The sequence below is a fragment of the Danio rerio genome, chromosome 4 (assembly GCF_052040795.2).
Source record: "Danio rerio strain M-AB ecotype USA chromosome 4, GRCz13ab, whole genome shotgun sequence".
NCBI classification, from domain to species: Eukaryota; Metazoa; Chordata; class Actinopteri; order Cypriniformes; family Danionidae; genus Danio; species Danio rerio.
In genome coordinates this window covers 3,312,363-3,339,087 of record NC_141024.2, presented here as the reverse complement: position 1 = coordinate 3,339,087, position 26,725 = coordinate 3,312,363, and the positions used below count along the sequence as shown (strand labels likewise).

Genomic DNA, 26,725 nt, shown 5'->3' with positions numbered 1-26,725 from the left:
AGAACTCACTATAATCACACTTCAGTGATGGTTAAAACAGTTATTTTATTTGTCTATTTTTAAAGTAAATAATTGGTGTTAATAGTTAAAAACCAGTAAAACATACATAATAGTAATATTAAAAATGTATTAAAGGTTTTTACTAAAACAAACGTAGTTTGTGATCAGTAATAATATAAAAGCTTTAAAAAATAATTTTAATAAGTACTTTTAAAAAATGTATAGCTTTTGTTTTTTGTAAAGTTGATCTTTCACATTAATAGCTTTTGAAAATAATTAAATGAGTAATGTATAACATTATTAATGATACAGATGTGTTGTTCTTTTTGAGAAGGACTCATGTCGAAATATTTATAAATACTTTTTTGATATTTATTTTTCTTAATAGGATTTTTTCAGCTTAAGAAACAAAAAATGTTATAGCAATGAATTTGATAATGATGATAATAATAATAATAATAATAATAACAGCAATAATGATGATAATGATAATAATAATAATAATAATAACAGCAATAATGATAATAATAATAATAATAACAGCAATAATGATGATAATGATAATAATAATAATAATAATAATAATAATAACAGCAATAATGATAATAATAATAATAATAACAGCAATAATGATGATAATGATAATAATAATAATAATAATAATAATAACAGCAATAATGATAATAATAATAATAATAACAGCAATAATGATGATAATGATAATAATAATAATAATAATAACAGCAATAATGATAATAATAATAATAATAACAGCAATAATGATAATAATAATAATAATAATATAAAATGTAAATAATAATAAATAGAAATTTGTTATTGTTTAAATGAGATATTATTTTATCATTAATTATAATAGTAATAATAATAAAAAATACAATAAATGTAAATAATAATAAATAGTAGTTTGTTACTGTACAAATGTAATAATATGATTATATCGTTAATAATAATAATAATAATAATAATAATAATAATATTAAATGTAAATAATAATAAATAATCATTTATGTTATTGTACAAATGTAATAATATGATTATATAATAATAATAATAATAATAATAATAAACAATTAGTAATTTACAACCATTGATGATAAAAAAAATAAAACAAATGTTTTGCAAAAGATGTTCTTTATGAATGGTGATCATGAAAAAAAGGATTTTTGGTTCATTTTTATTGTTACAAAGTTTTTCACTAACAAAAATTACTTTAAAAAAAGTAAATGAAAAGAAAAGAAAAAAGAAAGTCACTTAATAATAAATCAAATAGAAATAATAATAATAAATCCTTCAATAATAAATAATAATTTATGTTGTTATACAAATATAATATTATTGAATTATTAATAATAATAGCAGAGTAATTTACAACCATTATTACAAATAAATACAAAATTGCGAAAGTATTACAAAATGAATGCTTTTTGTACTTGTTTTTTTTACAAAAAAATTACTTTAAAAACAAGTAAATAAAGGAAAATAAAAAGTTGTTTATATGTTTTTTTTACTCATTTGTATTTATTTTTAGCACCTTTCTCAGTAGTCACTTAATAATAAATTAAATATTAATAATAATAATAATAATAATAATAAAAATGAGAATAGTAGTAATAATAATACTATAAAATGTATATAATAATAAACAATAATTTATGTTATTGTACACATAAAATAATATTATAATTAATTATAATAATAATAATGATAATAATAATTATAATGGTAATAATAATGGTAATAGTAATAATAAAAATTGTAATTATAATAATAATATTAATAATAATAATAATAATAATAATAATAAATAATGAGTAATTTACAACCATTGATAAAGTAAATACAAAATATTTTGCAAAAGATGTTCTCTATTAAGAGTAACAAAAAAAGCTTTTTGGTTCATTTTTTGTTTCAAAGTTTTTTACTAACAAAAATGACTTTAAAATTAAGTGAATAAAAAGAAAAGAAAGCTGTTTATTTGTTTGTTTATTCATTTGTATTTATATTTTATGACCTGTCTCAGTGGAGTGTTTGCTCAGCTCTTAGCACTCTTTATGGCAGTACTTTTGTTGTGGCTTTTTGAGGAAAGCTGTCAGGTTTTAGGCGAGAGCCACTCGAGTCTCCAGAGAGTCTCACGGGCAGAGATTTTCACAGCTTTCAGAGTGTTTTCGACTCTATGTGTGTGTGTGTGTGTGTGTGTGTTTGTTTGACTGCAGCTTTTAGCACGATCACAGATGCTGACGAATCCGCTCAGACTGAAACACTTGCTTTTTAAAACTTTTGATAAAAGCAGATTTTTTTGGCAGCGTAGGATCACAGCTGTGCTTGAGAAAGACTGAACTAAACTTATAAAGAAAGCAGGATTGTATTAATGTAGCGAATGTTTGGTTGAAAAAAAGTGTGTGTTATTGTGGTGTGTGTTACAAACAGAAGTTCGGTGTGTGAACTTCAGCTTGACAATGCAAAAAATCAAAAACCTAGTTGTGTTTTTAATCCTTATATAAAATCTCTTGTCTTTTCTTCCTCTCTCCAGGCTTGAGAAGGTAAAGCTGGACTCTCGCGTTCCTCAGGAGATGAACAACATGCTGAACCACCGCGTCTTGACACGACCCGAGATCCAAAACAACGAGAGGAACCGCGAGACGCTCCGCCAAGAGGACAAGAAGAGCAAACCATCAGAGAAACCTCAGAAAGACAAAGACAGAGTCAGCATGCAGAAAGACGGAGAGCGCTTCAGTGAAAACTACACTCACCGGCAGAAAGACGGCGAGCGCTACATGCTGCAGAAAGACCTGGAGAAATTTGTCCTGCAGAAAGACGGAGAGAAGTACGCCGTGCAGAAAGAAGGCGACAAATATCTCCTGCAGAAAGACGGACACAAATACACAGTGCACAAAGACGGAGACAAATACACGCTTCAGAGAGAACTCGAGATGTACAATCCACCAAAAGACGCGGAGAAGATCCCGCAGAAAGATGCAAGGTTTAGTCTGGTGCAGAAGGAGCTGGAGAAACCCGTCCCGCCACCGCGATCTGAGGAAAAATACGGCTTTCAGAAAGAGGGCACCATTGAGCGTCCGCTAACTAAAATAAATAGCATTAAACTGCAGCCGGCTCAAGCAGCCGCCATCGCTGCAGCCGTTTCATCCTCTAGGATGATGCAGAAACAGGTTAATGGCTCCGGGGAACGAGCGGGAGACAGAAGTCCTGGAGATTTGAGTACTGTGAGGACGAGCGTCCCGCCACCAACGCAGCCGGCTCCAGAACCAGAGCGAAGCCTCAGCAGAACCAGCTCAATGCAGCAGCTGGAGCAGTGGGTTCGCACACACCGCACACGAGCTCCAGACGACGACACCAGGAGGTCAGAGAGATACACATTCATCACCAATGTTGGCCACGTTCCTTTAAAAGAGTAATTAGTTATAGTTACTAGTTACTTCTTACAAAAAGTAACTGAGTTATATCATAATTATAAAAGTAACTGATGACCAGGGAAAGTGACTATTGTGTTACTTCAAAAAAAAGTCTTAATTCGTCAAGTGACTAAACACTGTAGACTAATCTACACTAGAGCTGCATGATTCTGGCTAAAATGAGAATCGCAATTTTTTTGCTTAAAATAAAGATCACATTTTTCTCACGATTCTGTAGATGTAAAATAAAGGTATGGTAAAAACAAACATAAGGCACAACATCGATAATAATAGTATGTGTAGGTCTACTGGTTTCTATAAATAATTCTATTCTACTTATAATAATTCTGATGTTGAATTATTATGTTTGAGATATATGCTTGCATTCTGTCATGTTAGACAATTTTATTCACTGGTAAAATCAGACATTTGCCATTATTAGATTATATTCAACAATATATAGGCTAGAGTAGTTATACTGACACTGTAAACATTTATTCTCATGCACAACTGTGGGTTCGCTATGAAAGAAAAAACATGTCAAATGCTTGTAGTACTCATAACTCTAAAATGCGATATGATCATTTAAATGAAGTGCACACTTTCGGTTTCATTTTGACTATAAGTGCTCGTTCATATTTCACACGCGGCTCCCAAACGATCACTCTGTGCCACAAACAGAACATTATTTACAACTGTATTACCTGTTACTCGCAACATATGCAGGTTCTGTTCACTAAAGTAGACGCGCGCGCGTCTATCATTAAAGGGCCATGACACCACCCACTTTCGGTTAAAGTCTACCTCAGAATTTTTTCAAAAGATGCATGATTAATGGGCGTTGAGCTCCGCGAGCATCGGGCAGGAGTGGGCGTGGCCAGCAGGGGAGAAGGGGAGCGAATAACTGTTGTTGACCGTTAGCTCACAAAATGAGACAAACCGTGAGGAGACGCATGAGTTTATAGTTCACAAAGTTAAAATGCAAAGAAATAAACAGTAATTTAATGCCCTGCTACATTTGTTATTCGTAATTTCATATACAGACAACCACAATTTATATCATTATAAAGATAAGTGTGTTTATGTAAACACTATAAATGTGGATTCTCCCTCGATCCCCGTGTGTAAATTATAGATCTTGAATGCAGACTCAGTGCAGCAGGTCTCCTGACCTGTCTATTTTAACCGTTAGCCCTGCTGGTAATATAGAGGATTTAGGCAAACACAGCAGCACCGCGATGTGTCTGAATGTGAACGAACTCCTGATAAAAGTCAGCGTCCGCCATTCTTCAATTCTTGTACTGCTTTCCCGACAAAAATGCTTGCAGCACACACACAGCTTTGCTGTATGATCGGCCCTGACAGGATCGCGGGGAAAAAACATGCAACAAACCCCGTGGATCATGGAGACGAACAAATACAAGCCTTCATGAACGGCTACGTGCCGTTGGTCTGTGTCTCACAGCTTGCTTGAAACTGGCAGGTCTGCCTTCGGAAAGCATGTGCCCTCATGAATAATTAAGCAGCCGGCTCTTCTCATAGGATAAGAAAACTCCGCTATGAATAATAATGAGAAACCGACGCGTCATCATTGCACTTGCAGTTCTGCGCTACGTCGCCGATTTTGATCCCGCCCCTGTGATAACAGCTCACGGTCAGAAGCTAATGTCACGTGTAATTTCCCGACTGCGAAAACATCGTTTATACAAAAATGACATTTTTAGGTGAATTATACCTTATAAATACAGTGTGTGACTCATTCAACATCATTTGGAGGTGTCAATGTCACTGAGCAACTTGTGTGAAACAATGAAAAGACTCGTGCAGCCGCCTTCTCTTCTCTCCTGAACTTGAAAATATGATTGACAGAATCGTAGAAATGCTGGATTAAGATCGTCTAGGGGGTCGAATCGAGATCGCGATCTTTTAACGATTAATTGTGCAGCTCTAATCTACACAATTCTAATGTTGTTGTGTTACAATGTGAGGGACGACCATCAAATTCAACAAGTCATTATAAATATTATCAATACTATAGTTGCGCAGTAAAACACAGTAGATGGTTTAGAACTTTAAGTATTTATTGCACAGACAACAACTCACAAGACTAGTTATCAAGCAAGTCTAAATATAAATTATTCTTCTTAAGAAACGTACCAAAAATAAACAAATGTTAATAATATTATTAATAATGCATATACATGCTCTCTTTGTATATGAATTATGCAACTGAAAATTATGAATCTGTCACACAACTGGTAGACATACTGAAGTCTACACTTAAACTCCGCGGACCCGGTATCAGTTGGAATACAAAAACTTTTGCATAGATTATGATAGAGACATTTTTATTTTTTCCTATTATTACAGACATGTGCAGGAACCACCAAAATTAATTACATCAAACTAGACCACACCGAACCTAAAAGGTGCACTTTCAAATTTGAGTTTATAAAAAAATATACATAAAGCGCCCCTTTTTTAGGTGTTTATTATAACACAGACGACATATACAGTTATTTTAGACACTTTCAATAGTGTTTTATGAAAATTCAAAGGGTTTTCTTTAAAATGATAGCAAATTTTTGCATTTACAGCTCTGCATGTGGATTTGGGAAGCTTTTAAATTTGGGTAGGCAAAATCCAGGCAGAAATCCCAAAATAACAGCAGAGTTTAACTGGTTAAAGTGTTTTCTTGCTCACAAATGTAAACAGTTTAACAATAAGTGCTCTCAATACTAAACAATATACCAAAAAACAATAATAATAATAATATATACTGTACATATGAGCAATATCACACTCGTAGCAGTGTGATGTGGTTGTACAGTGGCACTGGTGGGAGGCGTGCGTTGTGCCTTAGTGCCTCCCACCAGTGACGATATACAGCTATATTGCACTGCTATGCGTGTTCATGGTTTGACGGCATACTTGTGTATATGAAAAAGAAAATCAAACATGGAGAACGAAACATCAACCATCTTTGCTCTGCTCGGTATGACATGCTGATGGCCGTAAATGTGGTGAATCTCCAAAATGATGAATATTTAAAATAGGCACTATCTTTATAAATAAACTGCAAAGTTACAATCTAAACAACTACATTCTCTCATGAAAAAGCCTCAAAAGTGCATTATGTTGTCCAACAGCTGCAATATTTGTTAAACTGGAGTGAGTTTATTGATCTGCGGTCACTTTATGTGGGCAGAGTATTACACAAGGGTGAAGAGGCTGTGAGTGCTGTTATTATGGGAATATCGCACAGCTATCAGCCAATCAGATTCAAGAACCAGGCAGAACTGTTGTATCAATGTGTATATATACACTAATTATCAATAATGTATAAACATACACTAATTTTGTGACGTAACTTGCCTAATAAAGCTAATTAACCTAGTTAAGCCTTTAAATTGCAGTAGTTTATTCCATATTTATTGTGTGTGAAATAAATTAATGGTATTAAAAGTAAAACAGTGAATAAAGTCAAAAAGTCAAACAAATATTTAAGAATAATATATACATAAGAAAAAGTAAAATGAAGACAAAAAAGTTGAATACACACTATTAATTAACAATACAATGGGATCTCCATAATACTAAAATAGCGCTTAATTAATGGCATTTTGGGTTCAGATGGGCTACAAGTAATGATTATGACATTAAGTTTGAGCTGTGTTTAAAGTCTGTTTGGTGGTATGTTTATCAGCGGCTCCTCTGGGTGTTTCTGGTGTTGTCTTTTCCTTTGATTATAATGAACGTGATTATATATGAAGAGGAGGGAGAGATGAAGGCTCACGTGGAGTGAAGAGAACGGTGACGACTCTTTTTATCGTATACTAATGAGTCGCTGTTTAATTATTGCCTGCAGCAGAACAGGAAACCATCATCAAGTCAAAGCCGGGCCTTATTAGCATGATTGTATTCTAAAACTGTCTTCTTCAAGAGGCTTCCTGGAGCTGCTTTGTATATCATTGACCTTTTCATCAGCTCCGTTTCCATCCAAATATGCGAATTTAACTTAAAACTGGAATATTTCATAAAGCGTTTGTGAATGCAGCAGCGTTTCTATGAAATCAAAGAGAACAAGTTTGGCACTTCCTTATAAACTGGCTGAAAATATCAGAGATAAAAATGTATTTTTTTTGCAGTCAGAGAAGCCACTGTAGTCTTTTATCTTCTATAATAAATTAATGCACCTCAGAAGTAGGGTTGTAACAATATACCGGTATGACGGTCCACCACGATTTGAACGTGCACGATTATCATATCATGAACAATTGCATATCAACGGTTTTAACCCTTAAAGACCGAGACAGCCGCCCGCGGCTAAAAATAAGTATTGCTCTTAAATGTTTAATAACTTTTGATCCGCTGATCCGATTCATACAATTCAAAGATTGGCATAAAGAAGAGAATCTCAGTTTTCTAGTGCCGTATCACATAACATTAGCGGACTTTCAGAGGCTCCGGAATCAGTGAGGTTACGTCATCAAAATTTGACAACGCTGATTTGACAAAGAAACGCTCGTCACTGTGTCTCCGGACAAACCAGACATGATACATTGATGCATTGTCCCTCCTCCATGCCCAGATTGGTTCAAACTCGCTATATCACAACCAATAAGCATAGGTTTCGCTTTTGTTTGTGGACCAACAATGAGCTTTTTGAACAACACGGATGAGAGATAGGCATACATTTATGCGCGGCTAAATAAAACGCAAAAAAAAAAAGTTTTGCATGAAATAATTCTCATACTAAGTACTTTTGCATGCACAGCAGCACAGAAACATGACAAAACAGTGACACAGCAAAGACGAACTGCTGCTCTTGCTGTTTTCAAAAGACGCAAATGAAGGTGCAGCTGTTTGTCTGCATTGCAGACAACCATATCCAAATCCATATCCACAGACAACCATATCCATGCTGGCACATAAAACCTAAGGATGTTCCATATTGAATCTAGTTTCGTTATGTAACTATTTATAGTATAGTAAATATTTATATCTATTTTTTTACTGAGAATTTGCACCATGTTTATTTGGACTTTATTTGGACTTTGACACATTATTTATTATTTTCTTATTTTTTTATTTGTTCATTGTAAGTGCTGTTGTTTATAGTAACTGAAAATATGTTATTTGGAAAAAGTCAAATTTGCTTCACTGTTCTATTATTTTGTAACATTTGTAACATACCGTATACCGCGAAACCGTCAAACCGTGGTATTGTTTTAGACGATTATCATACCGTAAAAAATTCATACCGTTACAACCCTACTCAGAAGATGATGCGCAGTGTATGTGCAGTGGCTTTTGGAGGCATGGGACACACGTTGGGAGCGCAGACAGATGCTCAAGACAGTTCTGGAGGTATTCATAATAATATTATTAATACTGAACCCCTGTGATGACATACTTTAGATGAGGGATTTTAGAAAAAACCACAACAATATTTCAGATGTTTATCAATGTGCTAGAAACACTACTTTGTCCATTAATGCAGTGGTCCCCAACCACCGGGCCACGGACCGGTACAATTGGTACCGGGCCACATAAGTAATCCTAAATTATTTCTGTGGAAAATATTCCCCCTGCGACTTGGTTTCTTCCACTCACCCCCGCCATCTCATGTGAAATGGACTATGCCAAAATCCACCACGGAGCGGGAAGAACGATCGCTAGAATATAGCTCAGTGGTGGTTGTTGATAGTTTAAAGTTATAAAACAGGTATTATAGAGTCCAAATCAGCAGAGCATTTAAGGATTGTGAATATATGTGTGCGTGCATTGCTAAGTAAGTACTCGAAATCATTGCAATATGTATCTATATGGAGTTTCACATAATCATACTCATTAGGGCTGTAACATGCAAATGCATGCATTTAATTCAGCTATACGGTTGTATTATTGTTAATATGTTCGTCAGTTGAAATGTTTGGCTCAGGTGTTATGTATTTGATGCATAAAAACCTTGACTGAAACATAATCAGACGGCGATAGTGCAACTAGTGCATGTGAGTTGTTCATGATTAACCTGGATGCACGAGCGCAGCAGCTGTGTTCACGTGAACAACCTGTTTGCATAAATTTTCTAAATTGTTACAATCCAAAATGCACAAAAATAAATGGATGGAAATGCACAGATAGATAGTGAATTTCAAACTGTAAGAAATATCAGCACTCTTGATTAGTATTGTGCATTGCTAAGAGCTTAATCTGGACAACTTTAACTGTGATGTTCTCAATATTTATTTACACATCTTATATAAACCAGACTCCAGATTTTATAATATAATAATTGCATTTTGGTTAATTATTGTTCTATTGTAATCAACCCAACATCAGTGGAAATCTTAATTATTCAGCTTTCAGATGGTGTTTAAACATTAATTACATTAATGACACTTGACTGGTTTTGCATATGACACTCTTTTCAGGAAACACTGATGCCACATGAATGGTGTGTGTAATATAATTTATTCAATCTTTGCCATGATGATTGCACATAATATTTGACTGGATATTTTTCAAGACACTAGTATTCAGCTTAAAGTTACATTTAAAGGCTTCACTAGGTTAATTAGGATAAAGTTAGGGTATCTGTTCTGGAGACAATCAAACAAATATTGCTTAAGGGAGCTAATAATATTGACCTTAAAATGGTTTAAAAAATAAGAAACTGCTTTTATTCCAGCCGAAATAAAACAAATAAAAAAAATTGTAAAAAAAAAAATATATATATATTATCAGACTTACTGTGAAAATTTCCTTGCTCTGTTGAACATCATATGGGAAATATTTGAAAAAGAAAATATTCACAGGAGGCCGAATAATTCTGACTTTAACTGTATTTAATGCACACACACACACACACACACACACACACACACACACACACAAACACACTCATTTTGTGTTAATTCAACTTGATTTCCTGCAAGCATTATATGGCATTTCCATAAAACAGTGTCATATGCAACAGACCCGTATCCAGCAATCGAATGTCATTATTATCTTTGTATTCCAGCATTACGTCCTACCAGACCCTGCCAAGGAACATGCCGAGCCACCGGGCGCAGATTGTCCCTCGCTACCCTGAGGGCTACCGCACTCTGCCCCGAAACATGCTGCGTCCGGACAGCATCTGCAGTGTAGCAGGATCAGTGTACGACCGAGCGCTTCAGCCCAGCACGCAGGAAAAGCGGCGCTCCATCCGAGATGACACCATGTGGCAGCTGTACGAGTGGCAGCAGCGGCAGGCGCACAGTCGGCTTGGGTACGGGACGCTGCCCAGTCCCAAAACTATGGGGCAGATCGCGGAGTCCATCCCCACGTCCCCATCCCATGGCTCTCTGGCCGGATATCACACCTTCTCCCCGAACAGACCGCTCAACCCTGACTCGCGCTCGGAGCTGTCTTCGCCTGTGTTTCGTGGAGACGTGACCATCGAGCGACGCCACCGACCACACCTGTCCAAGGTGAAAAAGCTGTCAGTCATCACTTAAAGGAGGTTTCATGAGTTATATGACTCTATCTATCTATCTATCTATCATCTATCTATCTATCTATCTATCTATCTATCTATCTATCTATCTATCTATCTATCTATCTATCTATCTATCTATCTTCTATCTGTCTATCTATATGTCTAATCTGTCTGTCTGTCTGTCTGTCTGTCTGTCTGTCTGTCTGTTTGTCTGTCTGTTTGTCTGTCTGTCTGTCTGTCTGTCTGTCTGTCTGTCTATCTATCTATCTTCTATCTGTCTATCTATATGTCTAATCTGTCTGTCTATCTATCTATCAATTTATCTGTCTATCTATGGATGGATAGGGAGATAGATGGATAGGTGTATGGATGGATTGATGGATGAATGGATGGGTTTGTGGGTGAATGGATGGATGGATGGATGGATGGATGGATGGATGGATGGATGGAGAGATAGATGGATTGGTGTGTGGATGGATGGAGAGATAGATTAATAGGTGGATGGATGGGTGGATGGATGGGTTTGTGAGTGGGTGGGTGGATGAATGGATGGGTTGATGCATGGACGGAGAGATGGATAGGGGGATGGATGGATAGATGGGGGGATAGATAAATAGGTGTATGGATTAATGGAAAGATGGATGGATGGATGAATGGATAGATGGAATGGTAGGTGGATAGATTAACATGGATTGACTCGGATTTATGGATGGATGGATGGCCTGGTAAGTGGGCGGATGGATGAATGGATGGGTTGATGGATGGATGGATGGATAGATAGATGGAGAGATAGACTGATAGGTGTATGATTTATGGAAAGATGGATGGATGGATGGACAGGTAGGTGGATAGATTGACTGGGATGGATGGATGGATGGATGGATGGAGAGATTGATGGATGAATAGATAGATAAATGGATAGAGCGATGGATGGATGGATGGATGGATGGATGGATGGATGGATGGATGGTAGATGGATGAAGAAAATGATGAATGGACAGAGTGAGGGATGGATGGGAGGATAGAAAGAGTTATGGATGGATGGATGGATGGATGGATGGATGGATGGATGGATTAAGAGAGAGCGATGATGGATAGAGCGATGCATGGATGGATGATAGATGGATGAAGAGCGTGATGGATTGATGGAGAGAGGTATGGATGGATGGATGGATGGAAAGATAGAAAGATAATTTCAGCCTCTGTAAGCAGAAGTGACTTCTTTCAAAGACAGTAATACAATCGTAAGATGGAAGAGCATTGGCAATACTGTATAGCGTTGGTCAAGTCATACTCATCTGTCTTCACATCTGAATCCTGCTCAAAGACGTTCATCAATGAATATGCAGTAAACCAGTCGTTTTTAAGAGCTGATAATGTTATTTTTGCTTTAAATGACTGAGCCTTTAAGAGTTTCTAATTCTCAGCGTTTAATGCAGTTTTGAGCAGAACTCTTTGTTGCAGCTCTCCTGACTGCTGTGCTTTCCTCTTTCTCTGTCAGTACTCCTATCCTGCGGAACGCAGAGCTGCTCCTCCCGCACAGAACATCACTGCACAGTCTCTTCAAGGCAAAACGGTACGTGCTCCCACTTCTCCACCCACCACTTCCTCTGTGCAAAGGAAACGCTTGTAACTCTCAGAGCCAAAACTTTGCTTTCCTGTCAAACTCTTTGCATTTTTTTTCAGTTTCCAGCCACTAAGGATTCGTTCGGGCTTTGGTTTGCAAATTAGGCTTTTTCGGAGTGAATATTTCACATGCGGAGGTTGAGTCAACATGAATTGTTGCTTTCTTGAAGTGCCCCTGTTATGCTTTTTCAGATACTACCTTTCGGTTTTGTAGCTGTTTGTGGATGCAAAAGATCTGAAAAGTTTCAACGATCACATTAAATAGTTTCACACAGTTCTGCACAAGCCTATTGTTGTTTCTAATATATTTGCATAATGTTATTCTGTAGTGCTTATTGGCTGCCTAGGAATAACAAGTATAGAGCAGAATAGTGCCATCTGACAATTCACAACGAACAGGGCCATCTAACCAATAGGAGAAGAGTATGATTATCTAACCAATCAAAGTACACTAAGGTCATTTGACCTGTCAGAACAGAGTAGCCCTATCTGACCAATTGGAGCAGAGTGTATTATCTGACCAATTAAAGCAAACTAAGGTCATCTGACCAAAGCATAGTAGGATTATCTGACCAATTAGAGGAGAGTAGGCCCGTCTGACCAATAAAGGTAGAGTATGATTATCTGAACAGTCTGAGCAGAATAGGCTCATCTGACCAATTGGATCAGGGTATGATTATTTGACCAATCAGAGCACACTGGGGTCATCTGACCAATCTGAGTACATCTAACCAATAGGACTAGAGCAGGGGTGGCCAACCTTCCTGCAGGCTCTCCAGGAACTGGGTTGGCCACCCCTGGACTAGAGTATGATTATCTAACCAATCAGAGCAAACTGAGTTCATCTGACCAATCAGAGTACACTGACCAATAGGACTATAGTATGATTATCTTACCAATTAGAGCATAGTAGTATTGTCTGACCAATCATAGCAGAGTATAATTATCTGACTAATCAGTGCAGACTGAGTTCATGTGACCAATCAGAGCAGAGTAGGATTATCTAACCAATCATAGCAGACTAGGTCCATCTGACCAATCAGACCATAGTTTAGTTATCTGACTAATCAGTGCACACTGAGTTAATCTGACCAATCGGAGCAGAGTAGGATTATCTGACCAATCAGAGCAGAGTAGGCCCATCTGACCAATCAGAGCAGAGTCTAATGATGTGACTAATCAGTGCAGACTGAGTTCATCTGACCAATTAGAGCAGAGTATGATTATCTGGCAAATTAGAGCAGAGTTGGCCCATCTAACCAATCAGAACAGAGTATGATTATCTAACCAATCAGAGCACACTATGGTCATCTGACCAATCAGAGCAGAGTAGGATTATCTAACCAATCATATTGCAATAGGGTTTTTTGACCAATCAGAGTAAAGCAGACTCTAATGTAGGAGGGGTTTAGCGAGACCCAATTTTTGATTCTGTGGAATATATAATGAGTGTTATTAATTACATTTATTCATTTGTTGTTTGTTTTGTGATTGCTGATGTAAAAAAAATTACAACCATCAGCATAATAGGGGCACTGTAACATAAAAAGCAATGCTTGTAGTCATACGTAACCTGAAAATAAAAGTAAAATAAGCACATTTACATCTGATGTTGACTCTGTAGGCAAACTGACATTCAAACAAGTTCAGTTTGGCTTCAGTAAAGACACACAAAGCCTTATGTGTGCTTATCTCAATACAGAAGAGAAGGTTATTCACGCTTCAGCTCCACAATGTATTGTGTCTGACACGCAGAGAGAAGTGTGTGTGTGTGTGTGTGTGTGCGTGTGTGTTGTGACAGCAGCTCTAATACCATAAGCTGCTCTTAAAACCATAATTATTATTCTCTTGCTTGACGTTTCAAGTTCTAACAATCTAAAGCCGCCTTTTCCAGCTTATGCTCTTTATTCATTCCTTTTTACAGACACAAAATACAATATTTCAGCCATTTTATTTCAGAGCATTTCAATGAAAAAGCCGGCAGACACCTGATGAAATAATAACAGAGCTGATCTGTATGTGCTTTCCTCGCCTTTGCTGTTGTAAAAATGCCTTTTGCTGCAGAGCGTGAAATTAAATGTAGTCTTTTAAACATTTAGTTTTAGGTCCGAGGCTCTGCTTTTTTTAAGGCTTTTCTTGATATTGTTTGGATTGTTATGACCTATGATGAAATGACAAACATGAGATAACCCGGACTCAAAGGTTATCTTCTTCAGATGTCATTTAATTGGTTCACAGATAGGATAAATTAGCATAAACTGTTCTTAAAGGCCAAATGAAACTTAATCTAGCTGTTCCTGCTGGGAAGAAAACAGCTTGTATTACATTTATAGCTACATAAAATGTCACTTCTGATTACACTTGAGCTGGTTATTTTCAATAAATATTATATATAATAATAATAATAATAACAACAACAACAATATAATGTGTGTATATATATTGTCATATTATGCAAAAATATTTATTTATTCATTCGTGTATTCATTTGTTTATTTTCTTATTTGTTTATTTATTTTTTAGTCATTCACTACAAAAGTGCTATTTCATTATTATTTCTAAACCAGTATTTAGAATTAGTGTTGACATTGACATAACATTGAAGAGTTAGGATTTGGCTGTGCTTCATATTTATTTATTTATTTATTTGTTTGTTTGTTTGTTTGTTTTTTTGTGTATTTCCTACCAACTGGGCAGTGATATTTTAGTATAATTTGTATTCTATTATTTTAATATGTATTATATTTAATATTTATTAGTGTTCTTCTATTTAAAATAGAATTTTGTTTATGTTTGTAATTAAAACAATTGTGACGTGCTTGATTTTTCTTTCTTAAAAGCCCAATTCAACTTAAGCTCTGAACCTGTAGAGATACTTAATATTTAAATAGTTAATATATTTATACAGCAGTTAATATTTTTAAACAAGTATTATTTTTGCACTTTGTTTTTTAGTTTAGTTTGTTTTTTAAAGTATTATTATTGTATAAAAATTATATTTTATTTGATATTTTAGTGACTATTAAACAAACAAACAAAAATAAAAATTCTTTCTGCTATTCCTACTGTTTAAAAATACAATGCAGTGATCTTTCTGTTTGTTTATTTTATTAAAAATTTTCTCATAAATTTTAATATAAGATTTTTTCTTTTTTATGTAAATTTAACCTTTATGCTGCTATTTCTCCTCCTTGGTAACTTCAAAGTGTTATTTCATTATTATTCCCAGTATTTCGGATTAGTTTTGACATTGACATAACATTGAAGAGTTAGGATTTGGCTGTGCTTCATTTCCCTTTCTTTCAAGATCTTTATGATGATGATTACATATCACAGTCAGCTCTACAACAAGTGATCAGGGTTCCCACGGGTCATGGAATTTCTTGAATATGATGGAATTCCAAAAGTTCTGTTCCAGACACTTGCACATCATGGAATGTCAGGGATCTTTCTTTGATGCCATTTATCAGAATTTTATTTTTCCTATTTTTCTTTCTTTGTATTAGAAAATGCCTAAGTTACGATGCTTTTCCCCTTATTTACACATCAACTAGCAATCACTAAAGTCAAGTGCAGTGTGAAGTGTGTAAAACTAATATTGAGCTATTAAATGAAGTGTTTTGGGTTTATTTATGGTTGTGAATTGCTTTATGGAAAGTTGATCTCTGCTCTGTCGACTTTTAATGTTTAAAATTTAACTCTACAGTTTAACAAAGTGACTTTTAGTGACATTTTCGTCGTCTGAAATAATTTAATGTATAAGAAATAATAACATAGAGTGAAATAAGTCAGTAAAACAATAGTAAATGGGCTGGCAGCTTATTACAAGGCGTTTGTATCGTACTAACCAACACCAACCCAGTCAATATAGCACTTTAACCGATTAAAAATGTCAATAAAAGTCACTTCTTCAAAGTTAAAAGGTGTTAGATGAAAGATCAAGATCCCATAATGCAATTCAAAAGCAGAAATAAACAGAGAAAAATCAAAAATAATTAAAACCTGAATAGCAAAATACAGAACTCTAATAATTTACAGACATTTTTAACAGTGTACATTATACTGTATGTCAGAGGGAGCACTTCACAGCCACATAAACAACAAGTAATATATATCTGTTCAAATTCTGAGATAAATATCCATTGATCATCCAAAATAATCCATTGTGGTGCCTATTAAAGTCATGGGAAATGATTTTCAAGCTAAGGCCATTTTAAACTTATTAGTCAGGGAAAATTTGATAATTGGCTTAAAGTGGGAACCCTGAATTATGCAAGACAACGCTGAAGCCCTCAGTATGCAAAGCTTGTCCTGATCGCCCCCTAATGCCCGTAATGTGGCGTCTGGTGTCTAACGCTGCTCTATCCTGCTGCAGCCAGAGGAACTGACCCTGCTGCTCATCAAACTGCGGCGGCAGCAGGCCGAGCTCAACAGCCTCCGTGAGCACACACTCGCGCAGCTCATGCAGCTGAACCTCGACGCCACCAACCCAAAGGTCAGAAAAAACAAGCCTGAGCATCCCAGGAACCGCTGATTTCCCCCGAACCCGTTTACCTCTTAAACCCGCACCTCCCGATTCCCCCCAGTCTGCTGGTGTTTTTTTCCCCCCATTGCTTCCGCATGCTGTTGTGGCCTGTGGATGGATACAAGTTGTAGATTTAATGGGAACACTTTTCAATAAAGCCTTGTTTGTTCATATTAGCATGATGCTAATGTGCATATTGACTAGCTTGAATTAACAATGAGCAATGTTTTTATGCTCACACTTTATTAATTAATGCAAATCAATAATCATATGCAGTGAAATGCTTACAAAGCCGCCCTTACAAAATAATAACAACAATAACAAAATAACAGAATCAATAAAACAATAAGAATTAAAATTTTACATTTGGAGAAATAGAAGCTATGCAATTGAAAATAAAAGCATTTATTAACTATTTATCAATGACTTTTAGCTCAATAAACTACTAATTAGCTGCTTATTAGTAGTGTGTTGTTGGGTTTGGGTATTGAATACAATGTTTACAATTTCCTATAGCATCTACAGTAAGCAGTTTTCCTGTACTTTACTGTAAATTAAATATGGCAAAATACTGCTTACATTCACAGCACTATTTATCCTGCTGTATATGTATTTACAGTATTGTTTAGCTTTACCTACAAATATACAGTAATTTGCAACTTTAAAATAGAGTAACATACTGCATAACTGCCCTACAGTAAAATACAGTTCATATTGCAGTTAAATGCAGTGTAATTTACAAATATTGTTAACAGTGTAGAATTGATGTAGAATAGGAATTTAGAAGTATTAATAAACAGTTAATATCTTAATAATAAGCAGGAAATAAGCCAATAGTTAATAGTAAGAATTACTACTGTGTGTTACCATGATGTGCTATCAATTTGTTTGCATTTTGTAATGATCAATTAATTGAAATTAACAAAAAAGCTTCAGTTTGACATGAAATAATGAACACTTAATTACTAGGTCAACAATACAATCTTAACATTAATTCATGTTGAGTAATGAACAAGTGTAAGCAAGACAATATGGACAATACAAAGTGTTATCAATTCAGTTACACTTTGAAATTAATTTTAATTAGTTAAAATTAGAAAATACATACAGTTTACATGAAAAACAGATAAGGTAAATAATATAATATACAATACAATACAATCTAATTAATCAGATATAATGTAATTTATTAAAATATAATACAATACAATCTAACACAATACAATATATGAGCAATATCACAGTCGTAGCAGTGTGATATGGCTGTATATCGGCACTGGTGGGAGGCGTGCGATAGTGCCCTCACCAGGGCACTATCGCAGGGGCCTCAGTACCCCCACCGGTGCCGATTTACAGCCATATCGCACTGCTACGACTGTGATATTGCTTTTATACAACAGTTTGACAACATAATTGTGTATATAAAAACAAAATCAAGTTTTGGAGTTTTGATATTGCAGAATATTGCACGGCTATCAGCCAATCAGATTTGAGAACCAGACAGAACTGTTGTATAAAATATGATATGATACGATACGATTCGATACAGTACAATATAATATAATACGATATGATACAATGCGATACGATACAATAAAATATAATTTAATACAATACAATACAATCTAACACAACACAATATGATATAATGTAATATAATACAATACAATTCAATACAATATGATACAATATGATACGATACAATATAATATAATATAATGTAATATAAAATAAAACAATACAATCTAAAACAATACAATAAAATATAATATTATGTAATATAATATAATACAATACAATACAATACGATACAATACTATACAATACAATATAATATAATATAATATAATATAATATAATATATAATATAATATAATATAATACAATACAGTACAATACAATGCAATCTAATTTAATACAATACAATATAGTTGTTCATGTTAGTTAATTAATTAATTAACAAATGAAAGTGAGGCAATATTGCGAATTGTATCAATTTGGCTACACTTTGCAATATTAATTAAATAGTTAAAATTAGAAAATGCAGTTTTACATAAAAAACTATGTGTAATTAAAGTCAATAATACAATTGAGCATTCATTTATGTTGACTAATGAACTAACCAATGCAAGCAAGACAATATTGCAAAGTGTCATCAATGGGAGTTAGCTTGAGATAATGCATACGTTGCGTTAACATGAACTAACAACAAACAAATGCACACAGATCATACATTATGTGTTGTTAGCTGACGTTAGCGGATGCATTACCTAGCGTAGCACATCAGGATCTGGTTGTGAAGTGTTTGAGAGCAGCTGATCATGTATTGTGAACTGCAGCATGCCGTCTGACGCAGTTTCAGCATCATGATCTGCAGACGTTGTTTGTTTTGCTAGCTGGATGTTCCTCTGGTTTGATGGTCTTCCTGCAGTTTTAGCCCATGTGTGTGATTTGCTTATAGATGTGCATGGTTAGCATTAGCGCTGGCACTTCTTCCCCCCTAGAATGGCTTCAGTTTTGACCTTTTCTGGCTTCGGTTTTTTACTTTTTGCTCTTTTTTCTCACTTCTGTCTGTGGTTTCTTCCTGCGTCTCCAGAGTGAAATCCTCTCTCATCACCTGCAGAGGAATCTCATGTACTTGGACAGTCAGGTGAGGCTCTTTCCTGTTTCTCACTTCCTGTTTTTCTGGCTCCTGTTTCCTGATACAGATCAAACTCCAGAAATTCGCCCACTATACCCTTTAATAGAGCAGTGTTTGAAGGAGCAGCCATTTCTGGCGCTCTTCAGAAATAGTTGAAGTGTATATGTTGGATTACGTGTGTAATCAATAATAATCCACTGTAATAATCTGTCTGTTTTAAAGCCATTGGTAAAGGAAGAAGATTTAATTCTGTTTCCTTTAGTCATAGGCTAAAGAGTTTATGTCCTCACATTAAGAAAAACATTCTATTTGTTCATACTTAATTTATTTGTTCAATCTTCAGTGATTTTTCTATGCAGTTACTTTATTTCTCTTATTATTACTATTATTATTTGTCATTCTTGTATAATTGTTATACATGTGATTTCTACAACCTTACAGACTTCATTGGATGTGTAAATTATATAAAATTATTATGAATTTGCTTTGACCCACTCTGGTCTTCGTTTGACACTTTTAAACTCATTATTATTATTATTATTATTTTTATTCTTATTATTATATTATTATTATAATTATAATAATAATAATAATTATTATTATTATTATTACTATTACTATTTTTATTGTTATTTAATCATTATTTTTTATTGTTATTATTATTATTATTATTATTATTATTATATTGTTATTATTATTATTATTATTATTATTATTTTATTTTTATTATTATTATTATTACTATTATTATTGTTATTTAATCATTAATATTTTTATTGTTATTATTATTATTATTATTATTTCATATTAATGAGTTTATTAATCCTATGTATTTTTACTATTTCTTCATATTATTAAACAATATATTTATAATGTATTAAGTGTTATTTAAGGTAATGTAAGTGAAGTAAGGTTTTTTACATTTATTACAAAGGACATATAAGGACATTTATTAGTATTATTAATTAGCTTTTCGTTGTTTATTTTATGTGCAACAAAAGTAATAAAGTAATATATATATATATATATATATATATATATATATATATATATATATATATATATATATATATATATATATATATATATATATATACATTTCAGTGTTTTTTATTGCATTTCTATTCTTTGTAGTTCAACTTTTAATGCAACATTTTTAAAAATATGTTTTTAATGTAATATTTATTATTTCATACAGATGTTAGATGAAATATAATATAATATAATATAATATAATATAATATAATATAATAAAATGTAATTCTCAAGTAGCTATTTTGAGTTTACACTGCCCTGGATCTGACTACTTTGTTTAGAGAAGTTTCTGTTGTAGATATGCTTAAGAAAATATGCTAACATCTTATAGCGTATATCTATCTATCTATCATCTATCTATCTATCATCTATCTATCTATCTATCTATCTATCTATCTATCTATCTATCTATCTATCTATCTATCTATCTATCTATCTATCATCTATCTATCTATCTATCTATCTATATCTATCTATCTATCTATCTATCTATCTATCTATCTATCTATCTATCTATCTATCTATCTATCTACTAGTGATATTTTGCATATATCTCGTATGTAATGCTGGACATTTGGATGTTTTCAAGATGGATTTCTGCTTTCCATTAATTAATCTCTTTTAAAAGTTAGTCTGAAGACACGTCGTCGCTCTTTGCCAAAGCCGCTGATATTTTTTTTACATCGAACTGCAAAACTCCAGTGCAGCGTCATGATTGTGCACCAGAAAGCCGTGTGTTTGTGCGGTTCAGAAGCTGTAAAACATCAGCGTGTGTCTTGCAGTGCTTTGATAACGGCTGTTCCTCCTCCTCCTCCTCCTCGCGCACTAGATGAAGGAGAACGAACCCATAATCTTCATGATTCACACTATGATTGAGAACTCGGCGCCCCGGCCGCAGCTCTACCAGCAAGTAAGGTCATGTGACACACGGTTATGCTCCTCCCCTCTCCGTGTCATGGCCCTGCCTCTTTGTTGAAGCTCCACCCCCTCTTCACCGCCCCATTCTGTGTCGGTTTGGTTCCAGCACATCCCATTGGTTGTTGTTGATGTTGTTGTTGTTGTTTTCTTGTTGATGGTTAAACTGGTGTTAGCATGGCTTTCGGAGCAGCTGCTGGTGCTAATGTGACGCTCATTAGCAATGGCTTCATCCATCATGCTAGCTTTCATGACTTAGCCCAGTCCCTTTTGCCTCATAAACAAGACTTTATGAGGTTTAAAAGGACATAACGGACTTGAAGAATGAAATGATGTTGAGTATGAATACGAAATAAAGGATGATCATGATAATTAAGCCAATGATTTTCAGAATTAACGGTTTAATGACTGACAAAGTATTGATCTTGGTGGTTGATTGCTCTGGTCTGAATGAGATTTAGCACACCATAAGATAGTGATCTTGTTTAATAATTAAAGACCATCTAGTTTAGTGTTTTTGATAGGAAATTGATGATTATAATGTTGTTTGTTTAGAAATTGTTGGTCAAAACTAAAGTTTTTTTGAGTATTTTTTTAGCTGTATGCTAGTTTTATTTTATTATCTATTGTAGCTTTCACTAGCTATAGTATTAATAATGTTATGTATTTTATTTTATGTCATATCATCAGTCAAATTTGATGTACAAAGTTTGAGATATTCTATTAAATATTTACCTACAGGGAATTAAAACCTTTTTTTCAGCTTATGTTAATATTATTTTATAAGCTATTATAGCTATAGAGCTAATAATCGCTATAATATTGATAATGTTGTGTTATTTTAATGTCAAATCATCAGTGAAATTTGATATTCTATGAAATGTTGTACTTGGAGTAAATTAAAACCATTTTTTGCCCAATGTTAATATTATTTCATTAGCTATTATAGCTATAAAGCTATTAATTGCTATAATATTAATAATGGTATTTTAATGTCATATCTTTAATGAAATTTAATGTACAAAATTTGAGATATTCTATGAACTGTTGTGCTGACATTTACTTAGAATTAATGTTAATATTGTTTTATTAGCAGTTATAGCTATTAATAGCTATACTATTATTAATGTTATGCTATTTTAATGTCATATCATCTTTTAAATTTGATGTTCAAAGTTTAAGATTTTCTGAAATGTTGTCCTAAAGTTTACATTGAGTGAATTAAAACCTTTTTAGCCTAATATTATTATTATTTCATTAGATATTATAGCTATAAAGCTATTAATTGCTATAAAATGAATAATGTTGTGCTATTTTAATGTCGTATCTTTCATAAAATTTAATGTACAAAATTTGAGATATTCTATGAACTGTTGTACTGATGTTTACTTAGTGAATTAATGTTAATATTGTTTTATTAGCAGTTATAGTATTATAGGGTATTATAATACAGGGTATTATTTATTGTAGCCCAACTTGTGCTGTTTACAGTGTTATCACACTTTAGTCATTAATATGTTTTTAAGATACTGAAAACAACACAAATGTCAGTGCATGTCCAAACTTCTCCAGAGCCCCAAAACACCCTCAGACCCCAGTGGGTCTATAATGTTGTGTCATTTTAATGTCATGTTATCAGAGAAATTTGATGTACAAAATCTAAGATATTTAATGCAATATTTACTTGGACTGAATTAAAACTAAAATATTTAACTTTAAATCTGCATTAATATCTATTAAAATACATGCTGTTTTATAAGATAGATTCATATATTAAATATATATTTAGCTTAATGTGTGGTAAATTCACTCTATGGGAGTTAAACTGTATGCAATTTGTCACTTTTCGGTCATTCTTCATGAAGTTGGCTGGTTTTTATACGCTGGATGCTAATTTCAGCCCCATCTTGACTCTCAGTTGTGTGTTTAAGTTGACTTCATTTCATGTTTCAGTGTGTTGAGCTGTAAACTCTCAGAACTGTTGTAAAGTCTGAGCATCTGAGGTTCCTGTGCCTTTTACACCGTGCTCTTCTGTAGTGTGTTTTTTCCTTCATCAGTCACAGTAGCTGGAGCTCTGACAGACCCCAGTGAACAGGACAGTAATTACAGCACAGCCTACACACTCAACCTTCACTGTCTTTCAGCACACACTCATATTACCAGCCTTCTTTTCAATGCATGTGTGTAAGGGTTGAGGTGGTTTAATGGAACACACCTATAATGACTTGGGAATGACCTATACTGAAGGTATGATAGCATTGAGATGGTTTATGAGGACATGCATCCAAAATAAATGTTTGTTTTGGCACAATATATGTGTATTTAATAGATTTATTATGTATATGTGACACATATTATGTATACACACACACACACACACACATATGACTTGTAATTCAAGATGCTTGTATGTGTTGTGTCCCACAGCAGATGTTGTGGATGTGTTCAACACTAGTGCAATGAACAGTTTGGTGATTGTCTCTGCTTTTAGCGCAGCAGATGGTGTTGAAGCAGCGTTTATTTCCATGATGAGATGATTCATCGAGTGTGTGTATGAGCTCACTGAGTTTCTTACTCTCCTTTCACAGTCATTATCAAGATGCGTTCACTTGAGAAGCTAAATTAAGTACAATATTCGTTGTGCACAAACCAATACAAATGTCAGGCAATAGAGTAAGAATAATGTTTGTTTTTATCTTTGTGTAAAGGTCATATTTCTCACTGTACTGACAGGTATTTTTCCTTTTGCATTGCAAATTTTAAGGAAAATATTCAATGAAATTAACCTCTTAAGGCTCAAGGTGTTTTTTTACATGCATTTTTTTATTTCTCTTTGCTTTTGGGGCTTATTGGAAACTAGTTAGAATAAAGTCTAAGTATCATCTTTTGATTTGATGTACTTTTAGAGAACAATGATGTCCATATATGTGGACTCGTGGTCCGAATTTACATTAAACACTTTTTCCTGAATGTTTTTAATGCATAAATAGCATAGAACATCTTTTTGAACATAGTTTTGACTATCAGACAGTAAAATCAACTTTTTTGCTTTTTATGGACAGTTACAAATAGGGTTTGAGACAAAATATAAATCATTTGAAGTATTTTAAACAGCCACTTAAGAGCTAAAATGTGCTGTCCACGTATGTATGTCTAAGCCCATAGAGGTTATGAAAAGAATTAGTTTTTATGTGCTGCAATTACTTTCTTATTTATTTATTTTGGAAGGCTTCTTGTTTTTCTTTTAAATTAAGCTATTAAATATGTTCTCATCTCATCTGTTTCTCAGACCTTTTCAACGATATGCATTTTGTCAAGATTTAATTTTTATTTATTATAAAACAAATGTAAAGTGTTTTAGTTTTAGTTTTTAGTTTAGTTTAAAACTTTATTTATCCCCCTGGGGCAATTCATTTCGACATGGTGGTGCTTCACATACAGTATAACAAAATGACACTTAACACAATAAACATCAACACAGCAAGTACAAAAAACAAATAACAATCCATCGATGAACTACATTTATTACATAACCTATATGCTTCAGGCACAAAAGTAAATTTAGAACGATTTGTGGAACATCTTATTTTCCTTAGACGTCGACCAAGGGGCATCCACTCAGAAGTTTTATTTAAGGGATGTGTTTTGTCTCCTAATATTTTATGTGCCATCCTCAACACCTGCTGTTCATAATAGTATGCAAGACTTCGCAGGGGAACTCCCAAAATTAACATTAACAAATGAACAATGCCTTGAAGACGATTCTTGTTTTTTATAGACAGTGAAGAGAACCAACGAATAAAGGAACAGGACAAAATACTTTCAATAAATGAATATTAAAAGGTCTTAAGAATAACTTTCTCTACATTAAAAGAGTTGAGTTTCCGCAATAAAAACAGTTTATGTTTTCATAGATAGATAGATAGATAGATAGATAGATAGATAGAAAGATAGATAGATAGATAGATAGATAGATAGATAGATAGAAAGATAGAAAGATAGATAGATAGATAGATAGATAGATAGATAGATAGATAGATAGATAGATAGAAAGATAGATAGATAGATAGATAGATAGATAGATAGATAGATAGATAGATAGATAGATAGATAGATAGAAAGATAGATAGATAGATAGATAGATAGATAGATAGATAGATAGATAGATAGATAGATAGAAAGGTAGATAGATAGATAGATAGATAGATAGATAGAAAGATAGATAGATAGATAGATAGATAGATAGATAGATAGATAGATAGATAGATAGATAGATAGATAGATAGATAGATAGATAGATAGATAGATAGATAGATAGATAGATAGATAGATAGATAGATAGATAGATAGATAGATAGATAGATAGATAGATAGATAGATAGATAGATAGATAGATAGATAGATAGATAGATAGATAGATAGATAGATAGATAGATAGATAGATAGATAGATAGATAGATAGATAGATAGATAGATAGATAGATAGATAGATAGATAGATAGATAGATAGATAGATAGATAGATAGATAGATAGATAGATAGATAGATAGATAGATAGATAGATAGATAGATAGATAGATAGATAGATAGATAGATAGATAGATAGATAGATAGATAGATAGATAGATAGATAGATAGATAGATAGATAGATAGATAGATAGATAGATAGATAGATAGATAGATAGATAGATAGATAGATAGATAGATAGATAGATAGATAGATAGATAGATAGATAGATAGATAGATAGATAGATAGATAGATAGATAGATAGATAGATAGATAGATAGATAGATAGATAGATAGATAGATAGATAGATAGATAGATAGATAGATAGATAGATAGATAGATAGATAGATAGATAGATAGATAGATAGATAGATAGATAGATAGATAGATAGATAGATAGATAGATAGATAGATAGATAGATAGATAGATAGGTTTTTGATGAGCCTTATTAACAATTGTGTGTATTTTGAAAGGAGACCTATTAAGCAAAAATACATTTTAAGGGATTTAAACAGTTTTTTGGCAACTGACTATGAATTTAAGCAGCTTCTAATG

General features: G+C 33.4%; 1 protein-coding gene across 54 annotated transcripts in view; it reads left to right on the top strand.

Annotated features, from left to right (window-relative positions):
* The window catches only part of plekha5 (pleckstrin homology domain containing A5), a 200,552-nt gene that overhangs the window by 155,157 nt on the left and 18,670 nt on the right, over nucleotides 1-26,725 (top strand). For 24 of the 54 annotated variants that reach the window (NM_001443124.1, NM_001443123.1, NM_001443125.1 and 21 more), the window contains 5 exons: nucleotides 2,552-3,379; nucleotides 10,459-10,909; nucleotides 12,419-12,493; nucleotides 16,919-17,038; nucleotides 19,665-19,718. In NM_001443124.1, coding sequence (NP_001430053.1) covers nucleotides 2,552-3,379; nucleotides 10,459-10,909; nucleotides 12,419-12,493; nucleotides 16,919-17,038; nucleotides 19,665-19,718 — 1,528 coding nt within the window. Of the gene's footprint in view, nucleotides 1-2,551; nucleotides 3,380-10,458; nucleotides 10,910-12,418; nucleotides 12,494-16,918; nucleotides 17,039-19,664; nucleotides 19,719-21,573; nucleotides 21,655-26,725 lie in introns of all 54 variants that reach the window. The other 30 variants (NM_001327786.2, XM_087247403.1, XM_087247399.1 and 27 more) reach the window with 2 other exon arrangements.